The sequence below is a fragment of the Ranitomeya variabilis genome, chromosome 4 (genome assembly GCF_051348905.1).
Source record: "Ranitomeya variabilis isolate aRanVar5 chromosome 4, aRanVar5.hap1, whole genome shotgun sequence".
Taxonomy (NCBI): Eukaryota; Metazoa; Chordata; class Amphibia; order Anura; family Dendrobatidae; genus Ranitomeya; species Ranitomeya variabilis.
Window position 1 is genome coordinate 468729313 of NC_135235.1, and position 16182 is coordinate 468745494.

Sequence of the window (16182 nt, forward strand, 5' to 3'; positions counted from 1 at the left end):
TGCAGAGCATATATAGCACAGCTTTATAATGAGCATCTATGGGGCCAAACTGAACGGTGCAGAGCATATATGGCACAGCTTTATAATGAGCATCTATGGGGCCAAACTGAACGGTGCAGAGCATATAGGGCACAGATTTATAATGAGCATCTATGGGGCCAAACTGAACGGTGCAGAGCATTGTATATGAAGCACAGCTTTATATGGAGCATCTATGGGGCCATAATGAACGGTGCAGAGCATTCTATATGGCACAGCTATATATGGATAATATATGGGGCAATAATCAATGGTATGGAGCATTATATATGGCACAGCTTTATATGGAGCATCTATGGGGCAATAATGAATGATATGGAGCATCTATTTTTATTTTTGAAATTCACCGGTAGCTGCTGCATTTTCCACCCTAGGCTTATACTCGAGTCAATAAGTTTTCCCAGTTTTTTGTGGCAAAATTAGGGGGGTCGGCTTATACTCGGGTCGGCTTATCCTCGAGTATATACGGTACATATGCTTTGACCGTGATATTGCAGCAATGCAAAGTCATGTAGATGTTTGGTGTACAGGGCAAAGCACCAGTTACTATTGGTTTTTGGTCTTGAGTTATATATGGGCAAAGTTTGGCATAAATTTTATGCGACGCGTTTTTCAAGCTACTTTGACACAAAATTCCGGCCAAAATATTGTTTTGTCATAGCCGGTAATAATTTTATGGTGTTTAGCAGCAAAAGTTGAGCTAGTATGCCAAATTTCAGCATCATAGCCAGTATAGAACTCTAATGGCTATGTGCCAAAGTTTGCAAAATCCTCTTAGCTGAAGCCGCAGGCTTGGTGGAACCTCCAGTGAAAGGTCAACAGTGCCCAATGTATTTGAGATCTGGCCCTAAAAATTTACAGAACCTCTTTTCAAACATATATGTACATCCTTATAAATTTTCAGCAAAATCGGAGAAGGTCGAGTGGGGACCACTGGTCCACTTGACATGGAATGACCCTATACCCTGACGTGACAGCCAATGACTAGGTTGTCTGCTGCAAGAAGGGCCTCCTCCACTGCCCTCAGCTCTCTGAAGTTGGAAAACCTGCCACTTGTCTCTGGACTCTAGAGTCCCTGGAAAGGAGTATGGGATACTACAACACCCCAGCCTCTCTTGCTGGCGTCAGTTGTTACTGTGACTAGAGGCTTTTGGAACCAGGCTATACCCCTGTGTAGATTTTCGTGGCTCAACCGCCAAGCCAGGGAAGCCTTTACTCAGCCTGGAGTCTGAATTCTCCTGTTCAGTGAGATGGGATTCCTGTTCCAGCTCCTGAGAATATGAGACTGTAGGACCCTGGAGTGGGCCTGAGCCCAAGGCACTGACTGAATGCAAGAATTTATGGAGCACAGGACAGAAATGGCTGCCCGAAGAGTAGGGAACCTCTCCTCAAAGGGGAGTGGTACTCTTGCCACCTGCACATCCACTTTAGGAATATCCCAACTAACTGATTCACCTTCCAGAGGGAACCTATGTTTAAGCTCCGAGGGGGTGCTCAGCCGCTTCTCTGGGGACTCCCACTCCTGAGAGATCATTTTCAGGATGTTTTCATGGACCGGGAAACCAATCTGTTTTCCTGCTTTTAATCCTCCAAACATTTCGTCCTGAATTGTTTGGGGAACCTGTTCCTCCTCCAAACGCATAGTGCTACAGACTACACAAACTACCTCCTCCATATATTCTGCGTAGAAAAGATATTTCTCAGCCTCCGAAGCTTCCTCCCATTTTTTCGAAGCAGAGTCACAAGAGCCTTCAGAATCAGAGTCACAATCCTCAATTTGGATCTTTCTCTTCTTAGGGGGAGATGGTCTCGGAGAAGGAGGTGGAGGTGTAAAAGCGGCCAAGGAGGACTGGACCTCCTGCTTGACAAGGGTATGTATTTCATCCAGGAGTGAAGGATGCTCAGCCCTGACCACTTTACCTGTACACTCCTGACATAGCTTCTTCTCCCAGAGAGAGGAAAGCTTTTTATTGCAGATGAAACATCTAGGAACCTTTATAGTAGGGTCTTTTGTGGGCAGACTTGTCTCCCTAGAAAAAGAGGGGGAGAAGTATAACTAAAGAGACCCAACTACAGTACTGTACCCAGGTCTACGAGCTAGGACCCACCTCTCTCCACAGACTTACTGAGGCTGGGGCAGTGCTGGGCTCTGCAGGTGCAGGGCAGGAAGCAGACACACCATCCATACTGCAGGCATTAGCCTTACCTTGAGGTGTCTTCTGGCAGATTTTCCCTCCTCCCCCTCCGGGTCCTGAGCAGGCGTCACCAAGGTCAGCGTGCTCTGCACACCATTCGTGAGCCGGGAGGCTGCAGAAAGCCAAACTCGGAAGCACATCGATCCACTGTGGAAAGCAAACCCCGCAAGTGACTCGCGCGTGGTATGACGTCACTTCTGGGTCGCGCTGAATGGAGTGCATAGAGGAAAAAGAAGCCGGAGAGCTCAGGGAGGCCTCCGGCTATGGGGATCACTGGCCCACTTTACCTCCAGCGGGAGTGCAGGAGGGGAGGGCCAGGAGGTCCTGAATCCACTACAAAGCAAGGAGACGGGAGCATCATGGAGGAGGAGAGCGGAGCCCACGACCACCACTGCCTGGCTTCTGTACAAGAGACAGGTATACTGCGGCGCTGGCCACACAGCATACGAGAGAACAAAAAACCTCTCCGTGCTCCATGGGGGACAGGAAAGACACTGGTGAGTAGGAGGTGGGAGCGGCTTTTAAGCTCTTTTTGCTTCTTGTCCCCCATTAGGGCGTGGAGACAACCTCCTATGCTGTTGTGGAAGGTGACTAGAGAAAGAAGCACATTAAGGTCAAGAAGTGGCCTAGCCAGTCTCCAGACCTTAATACCATAGAAAACCTATGGAGGGAGTTGAAGCTCCAAGTTGCCAAGTGACAGCCTCAAAATCTTAATCATTTAGAGATGATCTGCGAGGAGGAGTAGACCAAAATTCATCAACCTCATCATCAACTACAAAAAACATCTGACTACTGTGCTTGCCAACAAGGGTTTTGCCACGAAGTATTACGTCGTGTTTGCCAGAGGGATCAAATACTTATTTCTCACTGCAAAATGCAAATAAACCTATGTAATTTATACAATGTGATTTTCTGGATTTTATTTTTGATATTCTATCTCTCAATGTTAAAATTAACCTACCCTTAAAATTATAGACGGTTCACGTCTGTCAGTGGGCAAACTTACAAAATCAGCAAGGGATCAAATACTTATTTCCCCCACTGTAAGTGTGCAAGTAGCATTAAATGTGCATAACAATGCAGCTAAGGCTACGTTCACATTTGCGTTGTTGGGCGCAGCGTCGTCGACGCATACGTCATGCGCCCCTATCTTTAACATGGGGGGCGCATGGACATGCGCCGGTATGCGTTGTACTGCGTTTTACGACGCATGCGTCATATAGACGCACAAGAAAGGGCGCAGGGGACGCTACTTGTAACGTTTTCCCTGCGCCGAAAGTCCCGATCTGTAGGATCTTATGACAAAGCATGCGTCGCAAAACGCTGCGTTGTGTACATGCGTTGTTGGTTGCGTCGCGTCGCTGCGCCCAACAACGCAAATGTGAACGTAGCATAAAAAGAGCAAGACCTCAAATAATTGGCCTTCCGGTTTGACGAAGGAGTTGTGGTTCCTATCCTGTGTAGGAATATGACACAAGGTTTACTGAAAAGATGATGAGACTAATGAAATATGATCCATTAGCTTTCCAGAGAACAGCAAAGACAAGGTATGGGGGGGTGACATAGGGGCAGGAAACACACAACTTATGTCTATCCTGCATTTATCGGATACAAGCTCCACCTGTATAAATGTGATCTATACAATTATAGTTTCCATACAAGCAGAAGACATCAGGGATGTATTAGCACCCTTGGCAATGAGGCACCCTTTGTGGCAATGAAAAAAGTTCCATTTACTGTACCAGGTATAATAACAGTAAGACTCGTGTTTTACAAATTCAAGAGAGCCAGTGCCAGCTATTGTTCCTAGCCAACAACCCACAACTGGCATGGAGTAAGAGGAAAAACATATCCCTTTAGGGCATTCCACAGTATACATCCAGATGAGAAAAAAAACAACCACTGGAAAATAGAACCCGGTGTTCAGTATACCAGGGACGATGAAGTTGTTATCCCACAATGAGAACCTGTCACGTAGATCGAACAGTTGAATCTTTGGGCAGTATGATATAGACAGGAGGAACCAAAAACACTGATAGTGTTGTGTGATAAGGTACATTATAACTTGTCATAGAAATCCTTCCTTTCTATGCCGAGGAGTCCAGTGGGCAGGCATACTTGGCATTTGACTACTATCTTTGCATGCACAGTAAAAGAGGCAAGGTTGTCAGTCGCTGAAAAGGTTGACCCACTGGACTCCTAAACAGTTTACTGAACCTTTGTCTAGAAATCTAAATATCAATCAGGTCAGCGTTTCCTGCTCTATACCATGTTCAACATGACAGGTCCCACTCACACAGGAAGGTCCTTTACATATTTTTTTTAGATTAAAGAGTTGTGAGGACATGATCAGGATGACCTTTTTACAAGAATGTTTCCATTTACTGTCAAGAGTTCTTGAAAATTGTGAACACGCTTGTTTTTTTTTAGAAATCATATACCGTAATTGATCTTCACTTAATGGGGTTTCACACTATTGACAGTTGAGACTTTTTCTTCATGTTAATTATGCCAGGGAAGATGGAAGCATCCGGCGCTGCTGAATAACAATGACGATCCAAGATAAGAATGAAGGAATGGTGATTTAATGTCATCGTGTTTCAGAGTCACTCTGACTCCTTCCTCAGTACAACCACGGAAGGTTGTCTTGAAGAAGCAGCTGAAGTGACTCTGAAACGTGTTGACATTAAACCACCATTCCTCCATTCTTGTCTTGGATTGTCATTGTTATCAAGCAGAGCAGGATGCTTCCACCTTCCCTGGCATAATTCATATACAATTCTGTGGAAGCAATTCATGTGCTTCTAGTGGTTGCATCGCACACAACCTCACATTTACCCTTTGTTTCCTCTATACTGCTTGGATAGGACTCTCTTGCGCTTTTTATCCAGCATTTCTCTCCATATTGCTGCCATCGCTGCACAAGCTATTTTCCTGAACCATTCCAGCACACTGACAGGTCCTGTTTGTGGCCAACAGTGTGGCTTTGTAAATCAGAGCAGTAGCATACACAGAAAGTAAAGACTGCTATGGACATAAAAATAACTTACCATCAATCTGTTTAATGATGCTCCGCAGTCTCCTGCTCACTTCTCTGTCCTTTAACCTTTCAAAGCGTCTCATTAAAAACAAGTCGAGAAGGAGCAACAGCAATAAGGCGCACGCGTTACCCACCTCTGCCCCCTGGCTAGAAGAGATGAGGATGAAAACAAAAATTAAAAAGTTCAATGATTAATATATTTTCTCAGAAACATGACCCTGAGGTCAGCAACTAATGACTAATTTCTTGGGTATAATTAATTATAGGTTTAGTTTTTAGAGATGGACAAACTAATGTAGAGTTTAGGAACCAGTCAGACCACTCCATGAACCAATTGGTTCTTGCTTTAAGGATTTCAACAGAAATAAACGCTACAATTTTACATCCATTGATTATTAATGGAAATTATGCTGTGAAATTCCTGGCTAAAAAAGTGTACATTTATATTACTGTCTAGAAGTGAGAACAAAAGGATGGCCCATCATGCTGAGGTTGCTCTTCATACCATCCACTGCTCAGTTCTTGTAAACCCTAAAAGCCCCTTTGGTGAAACCTGCAGCATCAAAGACTTGGAGCATTTCCCCCAAAACATTGATAAGGTTACAACGCTCTGTTCCCATGTTCTTCCACACATACAGTATATCTGTAAATGATAGTCTACATGATGTGACCATTAGGGGATCTGTAAACTGGTATAGGCTGGGGTCAAACAGTGCTCTGTGCATGAGCTCCAAGCTGTACTAGCTGAGAAGTGACTTCCTAAATGTTGCAGCGGTTAGAAATATAGAAATGAATTGCTTATAGCGTGTCTATTGTTAATAGACACATAGTTTCTGCAAAGGGGGAGAAGAGTGGAGAAGGTGCTGGAAAAGCAATAAGCCAAAGATGTCTGTGCGCAACATTGTACGTAGAAAAGATGTGGATAGAAAAATTGTCATGTCGGTCTGGGTTAAATGGAGAGGAAAAGGCAAAATTAATTACCGGTACTTTGTTTAGAAAGATGGTCACATGTGAGTCACTGGATTTATTAGTACATGATACACATACAGTCATGGCTGAAAGTGTTGGCACCCTTCAAATTATTCCAGAAAATTAAGTATTTCTCCCAGAAAATGATTGCAATTACACACTTATTTCCTTTGTGTGTAATGGAACAACACAAAAAAAAACAAAAAACAAATTGGGATATTATTTTACACAAAACCCCAAAAATGGGCCAGACAAAAATTGTCGGCACCCTCAAATTAACCACTTAAGCCCCAAAACTTTTTGCGTTTTTGCGTTTTTGTTTTTTGCTCCCCTTCTTTCCAGAGACATAACTTTTTTATTTTTCCATCAATATGGCCATGTGAGGACTTTGTTTTTGCAGAACGAGTTTTACTTTTGAACGACACCATTGGTTTTACCATGTCTTGTACTAGAAAACAGGAAAAAAATTCCAAGTACGGTAAAATTGCAAAAAAGGTGCAATCCCAAACTTGTTTTTTGCTTGGCTTTTTTTTACTAGGTTCACTAAATGCTAAAACTGACCTGCCATTATGATTCTCCAGGTCATTCATAGACACCAAACATGTCTAGGTTCTTTTTTTATCCAAGTGGTAAAAAAAAATTCAAACTTTGTAAAAAAAAAAAAAAAAATTGCGCCATATTCCGATTCCCGTAGCGTCTCCATTTTTGTGATCTCGGGTTGGGTGAGGGCTTATTTTTTGCATGCCGAGCGGACGTTTTTAACGATACCATTTTGGTGCGGATACGATCTTTTGATCGCCTGTTATTGCATTTTAATGCTATGTCGCGGCAACCAAAAAAAAGTAATTCTGACATTTTGACTTTTTTTCTCACTACGCAGTTTAGCAATCAGGTGAATCCTTTTTTTAAATGATAGATCGGGCGATTCTGAACGCAGCGATACCAAATATGTGTATGTTTGAATTTATTTTTATTGTTTTATTTTGAATGGGGCGAAAGGTTCTTGAGTTGAAATGATGCTTAAAATCAAAGTGGAAAATGAAGTTACAGGCTGACCCAACTTCAGTGGAAATGCCTCAAGACAAGGAAATGATGTTCAGTAGTCTGTGGCCTCCACTTGTCTGTATGACCTCCCTACAACGCCTGGGCATGCTCCTGATGAGTCCTAGGGGACCGTAGCAAGACAGCACTATTGAAGCCAGAGCAGTGTGAAAAGGTTGGATAGGGATAATACTTCCAGTTACTTGGCCACCACCACCAGCACCCTGTCTTCCACACGGTCAGGTCTGAGTAGCCGTGAGTCTGGACCGCATATTCCTCACCCTGATCCTCCTTCTTCCCACCATGCCGAGTGCCCGGAGACAACTTATCCCACACTTGGACACTCCGAAGGCCTATTCACTTTTCCAATTATAGATTAGCCCCTCTCGCCCGGTCCACTTGAAGCGGGGCAAGATGAGATTCCATGTAGTGATGACCAAATATTTGTGCAGCCACGGTCACAAGAGGTGGACGATGAGGAGCCACAATTGCCAGAAAGTCAGGAGGAGGACCAGGGTGCGGAAGTGGAAGATGAGGTGGTGGATGATATACACTGTGTTCCAAATTATTATGCAAATAAAATTGTCATATTTTCTCTAAATTACCAATCTGAATTGCAGTCATTGTTATTTTCCAGTCATCTACTATTCTAGTATAACTGCAATGTTTTGGAACAAACTGCCTATGAAAACAGTATCTTTTTAAAAAAAATAAACACTCAAAATGCATGTTCCAAATTATTATGCACAGCAGAGTTTTCAACCTTTTTTTTATTTTTAACAAAAAAATGGTCAATGGTGAAGTTATAAGCTTTATCAGCTTATTACAAAATGAAATCAAACAGTTTTCAAGTGAAAACTTTTTTCTATGTGATGTTACATTTGCATATAGGACCCCTTGTTCGAAAGAAGCTTCTGAACTCTCTCGTCCATTGAATTTGTCAGTTTTTGGATGGTTTCTGCTTCAATTGTTTTGCATGTGGACAGAATACCCTCCCAGAGCTGTTGCTTAGATGTGAACTGCCTCCCGCCATCATAGACACTCCTTTTGATGATGCTCCAGAGGTTCTCAATGGGGTTGAGGTCAGGGGAAGATGGTGGCCACACCATAAGTTTGTCCTCTTTTATGCCCATAGCAGCCAGAGATGCAGATGTGTTTTTTGCAGCATGAGACGGTGCATTATCATGCATGAAAATGATCTTGCTGCGGAAAGCACGGTTCTTCCTCTTGAACCATGGCAGGAAGTGTTGTTTTAGAAACTCCACATAGATTATGGAGTTCATCTTTACGCCTTCAGGGATCATAAAGGGGCCGACAATCCCTCTCCCCATGATTCCAGCCCAAAACATTACTCCACCTCCTCCTTGTTGGCGCCTTAGTCGTGTTTTCATGGGGTGTCCATCAACCAGCCATCCTCCACTCCATCCATCTGGACCATCGAGCGTTGCACGGCACTTATCGGTGAACAAAACAGTTTGGAAGTCAGTCTTCATGTATCATTTGGCCCACTGGAGCCGTTTCTGCTTGTGTGCAATGGATAGAGGTCGTCGACAGGATGGCTTACGCACAGCTGCAAACCTCTGAAGGACCCTGCATCTTGTTGTTCTGGGGATGTTGGAGGCACCAGCAGCTTCAAAAACTTGTCTGCTGCTATGACAAGGCATTTTTGCAGCTGCTCTTTTAACCTTACGCAATTGCCTGTTGGAAAGAGTCCTCAATTTTTCCTTATCAGCACGCACACGTGTGGGCTGGGAATCAGCTACATACTTCTTGATTGTGCGATGATCACGATGAAGTGTCTTGGCAATGTTTTTTGTAGTCATGCCTTGACCTAAATGCTCCACAATTTGTTGCTTCTCAGCAGCCGACACATCCTTTTTCTTTCCCATTTTGGCAAAAAATGTAGGCTGCTTAATAATGTGGAACAGCCTTCTTAAGTAGTCTTGCCTTTATTTGGACACACCTGCCAAACTAATTTGCACAGGTATCTGCAAATGCTTTCAGTGATATAAAGAGCCCTGACACACATCACCATCAATGAGTTTAAATGACAAACAAAAAAATTCTAACCTTATCACTCCTAAACTCTTTTATAGCATAGTAATTTGGAACACAGTGTAGTAATTGACCCAACCTGGCAGGAGGACATGCAGAGTGAGGACAGCAGAACACAGGGGGAACGAGGCGCAGCACGCCTTCAGGCAGGAAGAAGCAGTGTGGTGGCTGCAGACAGAAGGCAGGCAACGTTCCCCGTAACACCAACATGACGGAATTTGCCAGTCCAACTGTTACGTCTTCCCGAGTCTGGTTACTTTTTAAAGACTCTGCCGATAACCCCAAACATAGTTACATAGTTACATAGTTATTAAGGTTGAAGGAAGACTTTAAGTCCATCTAGTTCAACCCATAGCCTAGCATGCCCTAACATGTTGATCCAGGGGAAGGCAAAAAAAACCCATGTGGTAAGAGTAAGCTCCATCATGGGGAAAAAAATTCCTTCCCGACCCCACATACGGCAATCAGACTAGTTCCCTGGATCAACGCCTTATCAAGGAATCTAATATATATACCCTGTAATATTATACTTTTCCAGAAAGGTATCCAGTCCCCTCTTAAATTGAAGCAAAGAGTCACTCATTACAACATCATATGGCAGAGAGTTCCATAGTCTCACTGCTCTTACAGTAAAGAATCCGCGTCTGTTATTATGCTTAAACCTTTTTTCCTCCAGACGTAGAGGATGCCCCCTTGTCCCTGTCACCGGTCTATGATTAAAAAGATCAGCAGAAAGGTCTTTGTACTGTCCCCTCATATATTTATACATTAACGTAAGATCACCCCTTAGTCTTCGTTTTTCCAAACTAAATAGCCCCAAGTGTAATAACCTATCTTGGTATTGCAGACCCCCTAGTCCTCTAATAACCTTGGTCGCTCTTCTCTGCACCCGCTCCAGTTCAGCTATGTCTTTCTTATACACCGGAGACCAGAACTGTGCACAGTATTCTAAGTGTGGTCGCACTAGTGACTTGTATAGAGGTAAAATTATGTTCTCCTCATGAGCATCTATGCCTCTTTAACACCTGTCATGCCAGCATCAGCAGGGGTAGCAAAACTACCAGCCTTACCACCACCAGCATGATCAGGCACATGGCAGCAAAGCACCAGACTTTGTGGGCCCAACCCCAAGCTCCAGTAACAGTGTCTGTGGGTGACACCACTGCTTCTTCCACTGTTGTGAGTGCAAGCCAATCCTCTGCCCACGGTGCATGCGTAGATGCCTCCTGCCCTGCACCTGTAGTTGCCCACACTCAAATAGCACCATCATCACGCACGTCCACATCCTTGTCCCAGCGCAGCTTTCAGTTGTCCATACCCCAGTCATTGGAACGCATGCGGAAATATGCAGCAAACACCCCACAGGCTACAGTATTACATTCACACATTTCTCGTCTACTAGCGCTGGAAATGTTGCCTTTTAGGCGCGATGAGACGGAATCTTTCCGCAATCTGATGGAGGCAGTCCCAAGGTGCTTGGTCCCAAGCCGCCACTATTTCTCCTGCTGTGCCGTCCCGGCATTACACAAGCATGTGTCCCACAACATTACCCATGCCCTCAACAATGCAGTTACTGGGAAAGTACACCTAACCATGGGACGGTACATCTCGCTGACGGCACACTGGGTTAACATAGTGGAAGCCGGGACCCAGTCAGACCTTGGGATAGAACATGTCCTCCCGACGCCAAGGATTGCAGGCCCTACATTAATCAGGGTTGCCCCCACAGTCTACAGCTCCAGCACCTCCTCCTCCTTTCAACCTATATCTCTGAAATGAGCACATCAGTCCCAAGCTGGAAGCACTGCAGCACTGCCAAATCCAAGCGGCAACAGGCTGTGCTGAAGCTAATCTGCTTAGGTGACAAGCCGCACAATGCTGAAGAGTTGTGGACAGCTCTGAAAGAGCAGGCAGATCTGTGGCCGACACCACTGAACCTCCAGCCAGGCATGGTTGTGTGACAATGGCAGGAACCTGATGGCGGCTCTGAGGCGAGGCGAACTGACACATGTACCATGCCTGGCCCATGTGCTTAACCTCGTTGTTCAACGGGTTCTAAGAAGCTACCCGGAGCTGTCGGATCTGCTTGTGAAAGTACGCCACCTGTGTGCTCATTTTAGAAAGTCAGCTACAGCTTCAGCCACCCTTGCCGTACTTCAGCAGCGATTGCAGCTTCCGGCTCACCGACTGGTGTGTGATGTCCCTACGCGTTGGAACTCTACACTGCAGATGTTGGAAAGGATTTGTGAGCAGAAGAGGTCAGTTGTTCAATACCAGCATCAACAAGGCCGTAGTTTTCAGGTCAGACTCCACACATAAAACCTCAGGCGTGGACATGGATGTCAGACATATGTAACATCCTCCAAAACTTTGAGGAGTCCACCAAGATGGTGAGTGGCGATGACGCCATAATTAGTGTCACCATCCCGCTTCTCTGCATTCTGAAAAGCTCTCTGCTCACAATGAAAGAGGAGGCATTGCAGGCGGAGCAGAAGGACATGGAGCAAGGAACCATACAGGGTGATTACACAGCCCAGCCTCATGTCATCCCAACATGGAATGTTTGACAATGCGGAAAAGGAGGAGGAAGAGCTACTTTCATGCGCTGTAGACGGTACTACAAGCACAACTGTCATACCGTCTGTTCAGCGTGGATAGCCTTAGGACAGGGAGGAAGAGGAGGAGGAGGGGAGAGCACCTTGGTCAGTCGTCCTGTTGGTGAGGACACGGAAGGCTTGCCTGTTACCAGTCTGGGACGCATGGCTGACCTTATGTTGCGCTGCCTTTCCCGTGATCCTCGTATTGTAAAAATTTTAGGTGACAGTCATTACTGGGTAGTGACACTTTTAGACCCACGCTACAAGGAGAACCTTCAATCTCTTCTTCCAGAGGTAGACAGGTGTACTAAAATGCTGCATTACCAGAGGGCCATTGTTGCAGAATTAGTAAAAACAATTCCCATCTCAAAACGCTGGCGGCAGACATAATAGTTCGTTGGACAACCAATGAGTACAGGAAAGAGAGAGATACAACTCCAATCCAGCAGAGGCAGGGGAACACTGGCAAAGTTCTGGGACAGGTTTCTGAGACCCTCCCATCGCCCTGGCCCTGAGGCGTGGGGTAATGTCACAAGGAATGGAATGTTTTCTAAGATGCTGAGGGAGTATTTTGCTGATCGTACCAACGGCCTCCGTGATTCCTCAGTGCCTTTTAATTATTGGGTATCCAAGCTGGACACGTGGAAAGAACTGGCTCTCTATGCCTTAGAGGTCCTGGCCTGCCCTGCCGCTAGCGTTTTGTCAGAGCAGGTTTTTAGTGCCGCTGGTGGAATTATAACAGATAAGCGCAACCGCCTGTCAACGGAAAATTCAGACAGGCTGACTCTTATAAAAATGAACAAGGGCTGAATTGGGCCAGACTTCTCTACACCACCAAATTACAGCGAAACATAACCTCCAATACAATGTCTTTTTGGGAGGTGTATTCCCATGCACCTCTTCATACCCACACATGGGTATACGCTTCCTGATTATGGCTGTTTGGTGTACTCCTCCTTGTCCTCATCCTCATCATTCACCACCACTAAAACACCAGGGTGAACGTGTTCTATGCTGCTACAGCCAGTCAATTTTTTGGCAAGGGTGTCTATGATCCCCATAAATAATTTTTAAAAAATGTACCCCCCCCATGGGGAAATGTTTGTCAGCCCATGCACTTAAAGTATGGGTATTCCAAGTCTAGGAGACCCGCTCCTTTAAATTGGGCCTTTTTTTAATGAGGCCTTCCTCCACGTCTCATCATCCACCGCCACTAGATCACCAGGGTTAACGTATTCCGTGCTGCTACAGCCACTCTAGTTTTTTGAAAGGGTGTTTATAATGCCCGTAATAAAAATAATTACACAGTATGTTGATGTGTACCCCCCAGGAGAAAATGTTTGTCAGCCCATACACTTAGTGTATGGGCATTACGAGTCTAGGAGACCCGCTGCACCTTTGGAATATGACAGTTTTTTTTATGAGTCCCTCCTCCATGTTTCTTCCAAGCGGGGATTGGGGTGTGTGCAAATTTGAATCAAGGCGGCCCTTGCATTCAATGCATAAGGAAACAGTATAGCAGGACCAACTGAAGAATGTGAAGTGGGCTTTCCTGTGGCCATCCAAAACCTGGGTTCAAAGGTTTATTGGGGTGCATATGACTTGGTAGCAGGGCAGGCTTTGCAGTCAATGCATAAGAAAACAGTATGGGAGAACAAAATGAATAATGTGAAGTGGGTTTTCCTGTGGCCATCCAATACCTGGGTTCAAAGGCTTATTGGGGTGCATATGACTTGGTAGCAGGGCAAGCTTTTCAGTCAAAGCAAAATTTTTTTAGGAAGCCCTCCTGTACCTCTCGTGAAAGGGGTATTGGGGTGCGTTGTAATTCTTGGCAGCACAGCCACTCACTGCATAGGCAATAACAGCATAGGAGACCCACTGTTTAATAATGGCCCTTTAAGAATATTAATGCCGCCTGATGCCCCTCTAAAAATAGGCTTTGTGACTTTCAGAGTCCCTCCTTCATAAATGAAATAAGATGCGTCTCCTTATGTGTCACACACCACATGGCCAGCTAGGGTTGTTAAATGTTACAATGACATTTCCCAGTGAATGCATTTGTATTGGTTGAAAGCAATGTTAAAGTTGAAAAACGCATCAAAAACGCTGCGTGTGAACATAGCTCAAGTGGTGGAGGAACATTTTGGTCTGGGGTTAATTATTTTGCCTTATATACAAGTCATTACCCTGGAAAGGATGTACCTTAACATATTTCCCAGCAAAATCCATTTTGGTTTCGTTTTTTGGTACACCTGTAAAAATGGAAACTCTGACAACATTGTTTACAGCTGTGACCTAGGAGTCAGAAATGCTTCCAGGGACATTTGCCATGATGTTCCCATGTCATTTGAGCAGTGTTTCCATCATTTTCAGACGTTTTATACCTTAAAAGGACCCCCGAGGGTGATCGCAGTAAAAATGCTCTGGCCTCTCATAGACTGACATTGGGCTCGTTGTTCTGTCCGAATACCAGAGTATTCCAACTTGCTAGACCCGAGCAACGAGCACCCGAGCATTTTAGTGCTCGCCCATCACTAATGAACACCAGATTCTTACACTATGGCTGGTCCGAACAACGAAAGCAGTTGTTACCATCCACCTTTTGTGTCTCCTCTTTTTCCTCATAGATTGTAGGCTTGCGAGCAGGGCCCTCATTCCTCTTGGTATATGTTTTGATCTATGTGTTCATTGTTATGCTGTAATGCCTATTGTCTGTACAAGTCCACTCTAAAATGTAAAGTGCTGCAGAATATGTTGGCGCTATAGAAATAAAATTATTATTATTACTATTATTATTATTATTATTATTATTATTAATTTTAAGATCTCTCCACTGGTGTTCAAATGGGATTTACAGGTGCTTCTCACAAAATTAGAATGTCATTAAAAAACTTAATTTATTTCAGTTCTTCAATACAAAAAGTGAAACTCATATTATATAGAGTCATAACAAACAGAGTGATCTATTTCAAGTGTTTATTTCTGTTAATGTTGATGATTATGGCTTACAGCCAATGAAAAGCCAAAAGTCATCTCAGTAAATTAGAATAATGAACAAAAAACACCTGCAAAGGCTTTCTAAGCGTTTAAAATAGCCCCTTACTCTGTTTCAGTAGGCTCCAAAATCATGGGGAAGACTGCTGACTTGACAGATGTCCAGAAGCCAGTCACTGACACACTCCAAAGGAGGGAGGGTAAGCCACAAAAAGGTTGTATTCCTTGTGTCAAGCCACTCATGACCAATAGACAATGCCAGAAGCATCTTATCTGGGCCAAGGAGAAAAAGAACTGGACTGTTGCACAGTGGTCCAAGATGTTTTGATATAAAAGTAAATTTTGCATTTCATTTGGAAATCAAGGCCCCAGAATCTGGAGAAAGAGTGGAGAAGTACACAATCCAAGCTGCTTGAGGTCTACTGTGAAGTTTCCACAATCAGTGATGGTTTGGGGAGCCATGTCATCTGCTGGTGTAGGTCCACTGTGTCGTTTTTTTTATAAAACCGCATATTTATTGAAATTTTCAGAAAATACATTAACACACCAGACTGTAGAAGAAAATCAAATGCCTGTGCGCAGACGGGACAAATAATACTTTTGCAAATTAAGCTGGCATGACAAACACAAAGATCAAAATTAAAATCTTTAAACTATCATCAACTATTTAAACATGTGACCTAGCTGACATTGAGCAACATCATGAAAAACTGTTATTTTGTAATCAAATTATAAATTATGAGCACTGACCTAGAAATAACCTCTCCTACTTTAATTCAGTTCCAATAGCCCCAGGTTGTTATTGAGATCCTCAAGTATATACCATGCTGTAGATGTGAAGGGCTCAACCATATTCCTTTTTTCCACCCAAAGAGCGTCAATTCACAACAAATTGCCTCCATTTTAGAATAAACTTGCTTGTATTTCTTTATTACATAAGACATCCCTTTGCTCCACCTCCATGTTTTATCAAGAGCAAAGTCAGTGCGGCTGTCTACCAGGAAATTTTAGATCACTTCATGCTTCCCTCTGCCGACAAGCTTTTTGGAGATGGAAATTTAATTCTCCAGCAGGGCTTGGCACCTGTCCACACTGGCAAGGGTACCAATACCTGGTTTAAAGACAACCGTATCACTGTGCTTTATAGGCCAGGAAGCTCGTCTGACCTTAACCCCATAGAGAATCTATAGGGTATTGTCAAGAGGAAGATGAGAGACACCAAACCCAACAATGCAGACAAGCTGAAAGCTAC

The 16182-nt window shown here is 44.1% G+C and overlaps 1 protein-coding gene across 6 annotated transcripts in view; it reads right to left on the reverse strand.

Moving 5' to 3' along the window:
* The window catches only part of TMEM94 (transmembrane protein 94), a 201269-nt gene that overhangs the window by 153720 nt on the left and 31367 nt on the right, over positions 1-16182 (reverse strand). For 5 of the 6 annotated variants that reach the window (XR_013213349.1, XM_077251723.1, XM_077251725.1 and 2 more), the window contains exon 5: positions 5285-5421. Coding sequence is in view for 5 of the 6 variants with exons in the window: in XM_077251723.1 (XP_077107838.1) it covers positions 5285-5421 (137 nt within the window). In the remaining variant the exon portion in view is untranslated. The remainder of the gene's footprint in view (positions 1-5284; positions 5422-16182) is intronic. The other variant, XM_077251726.1, reaches the window with a different exon arrangement.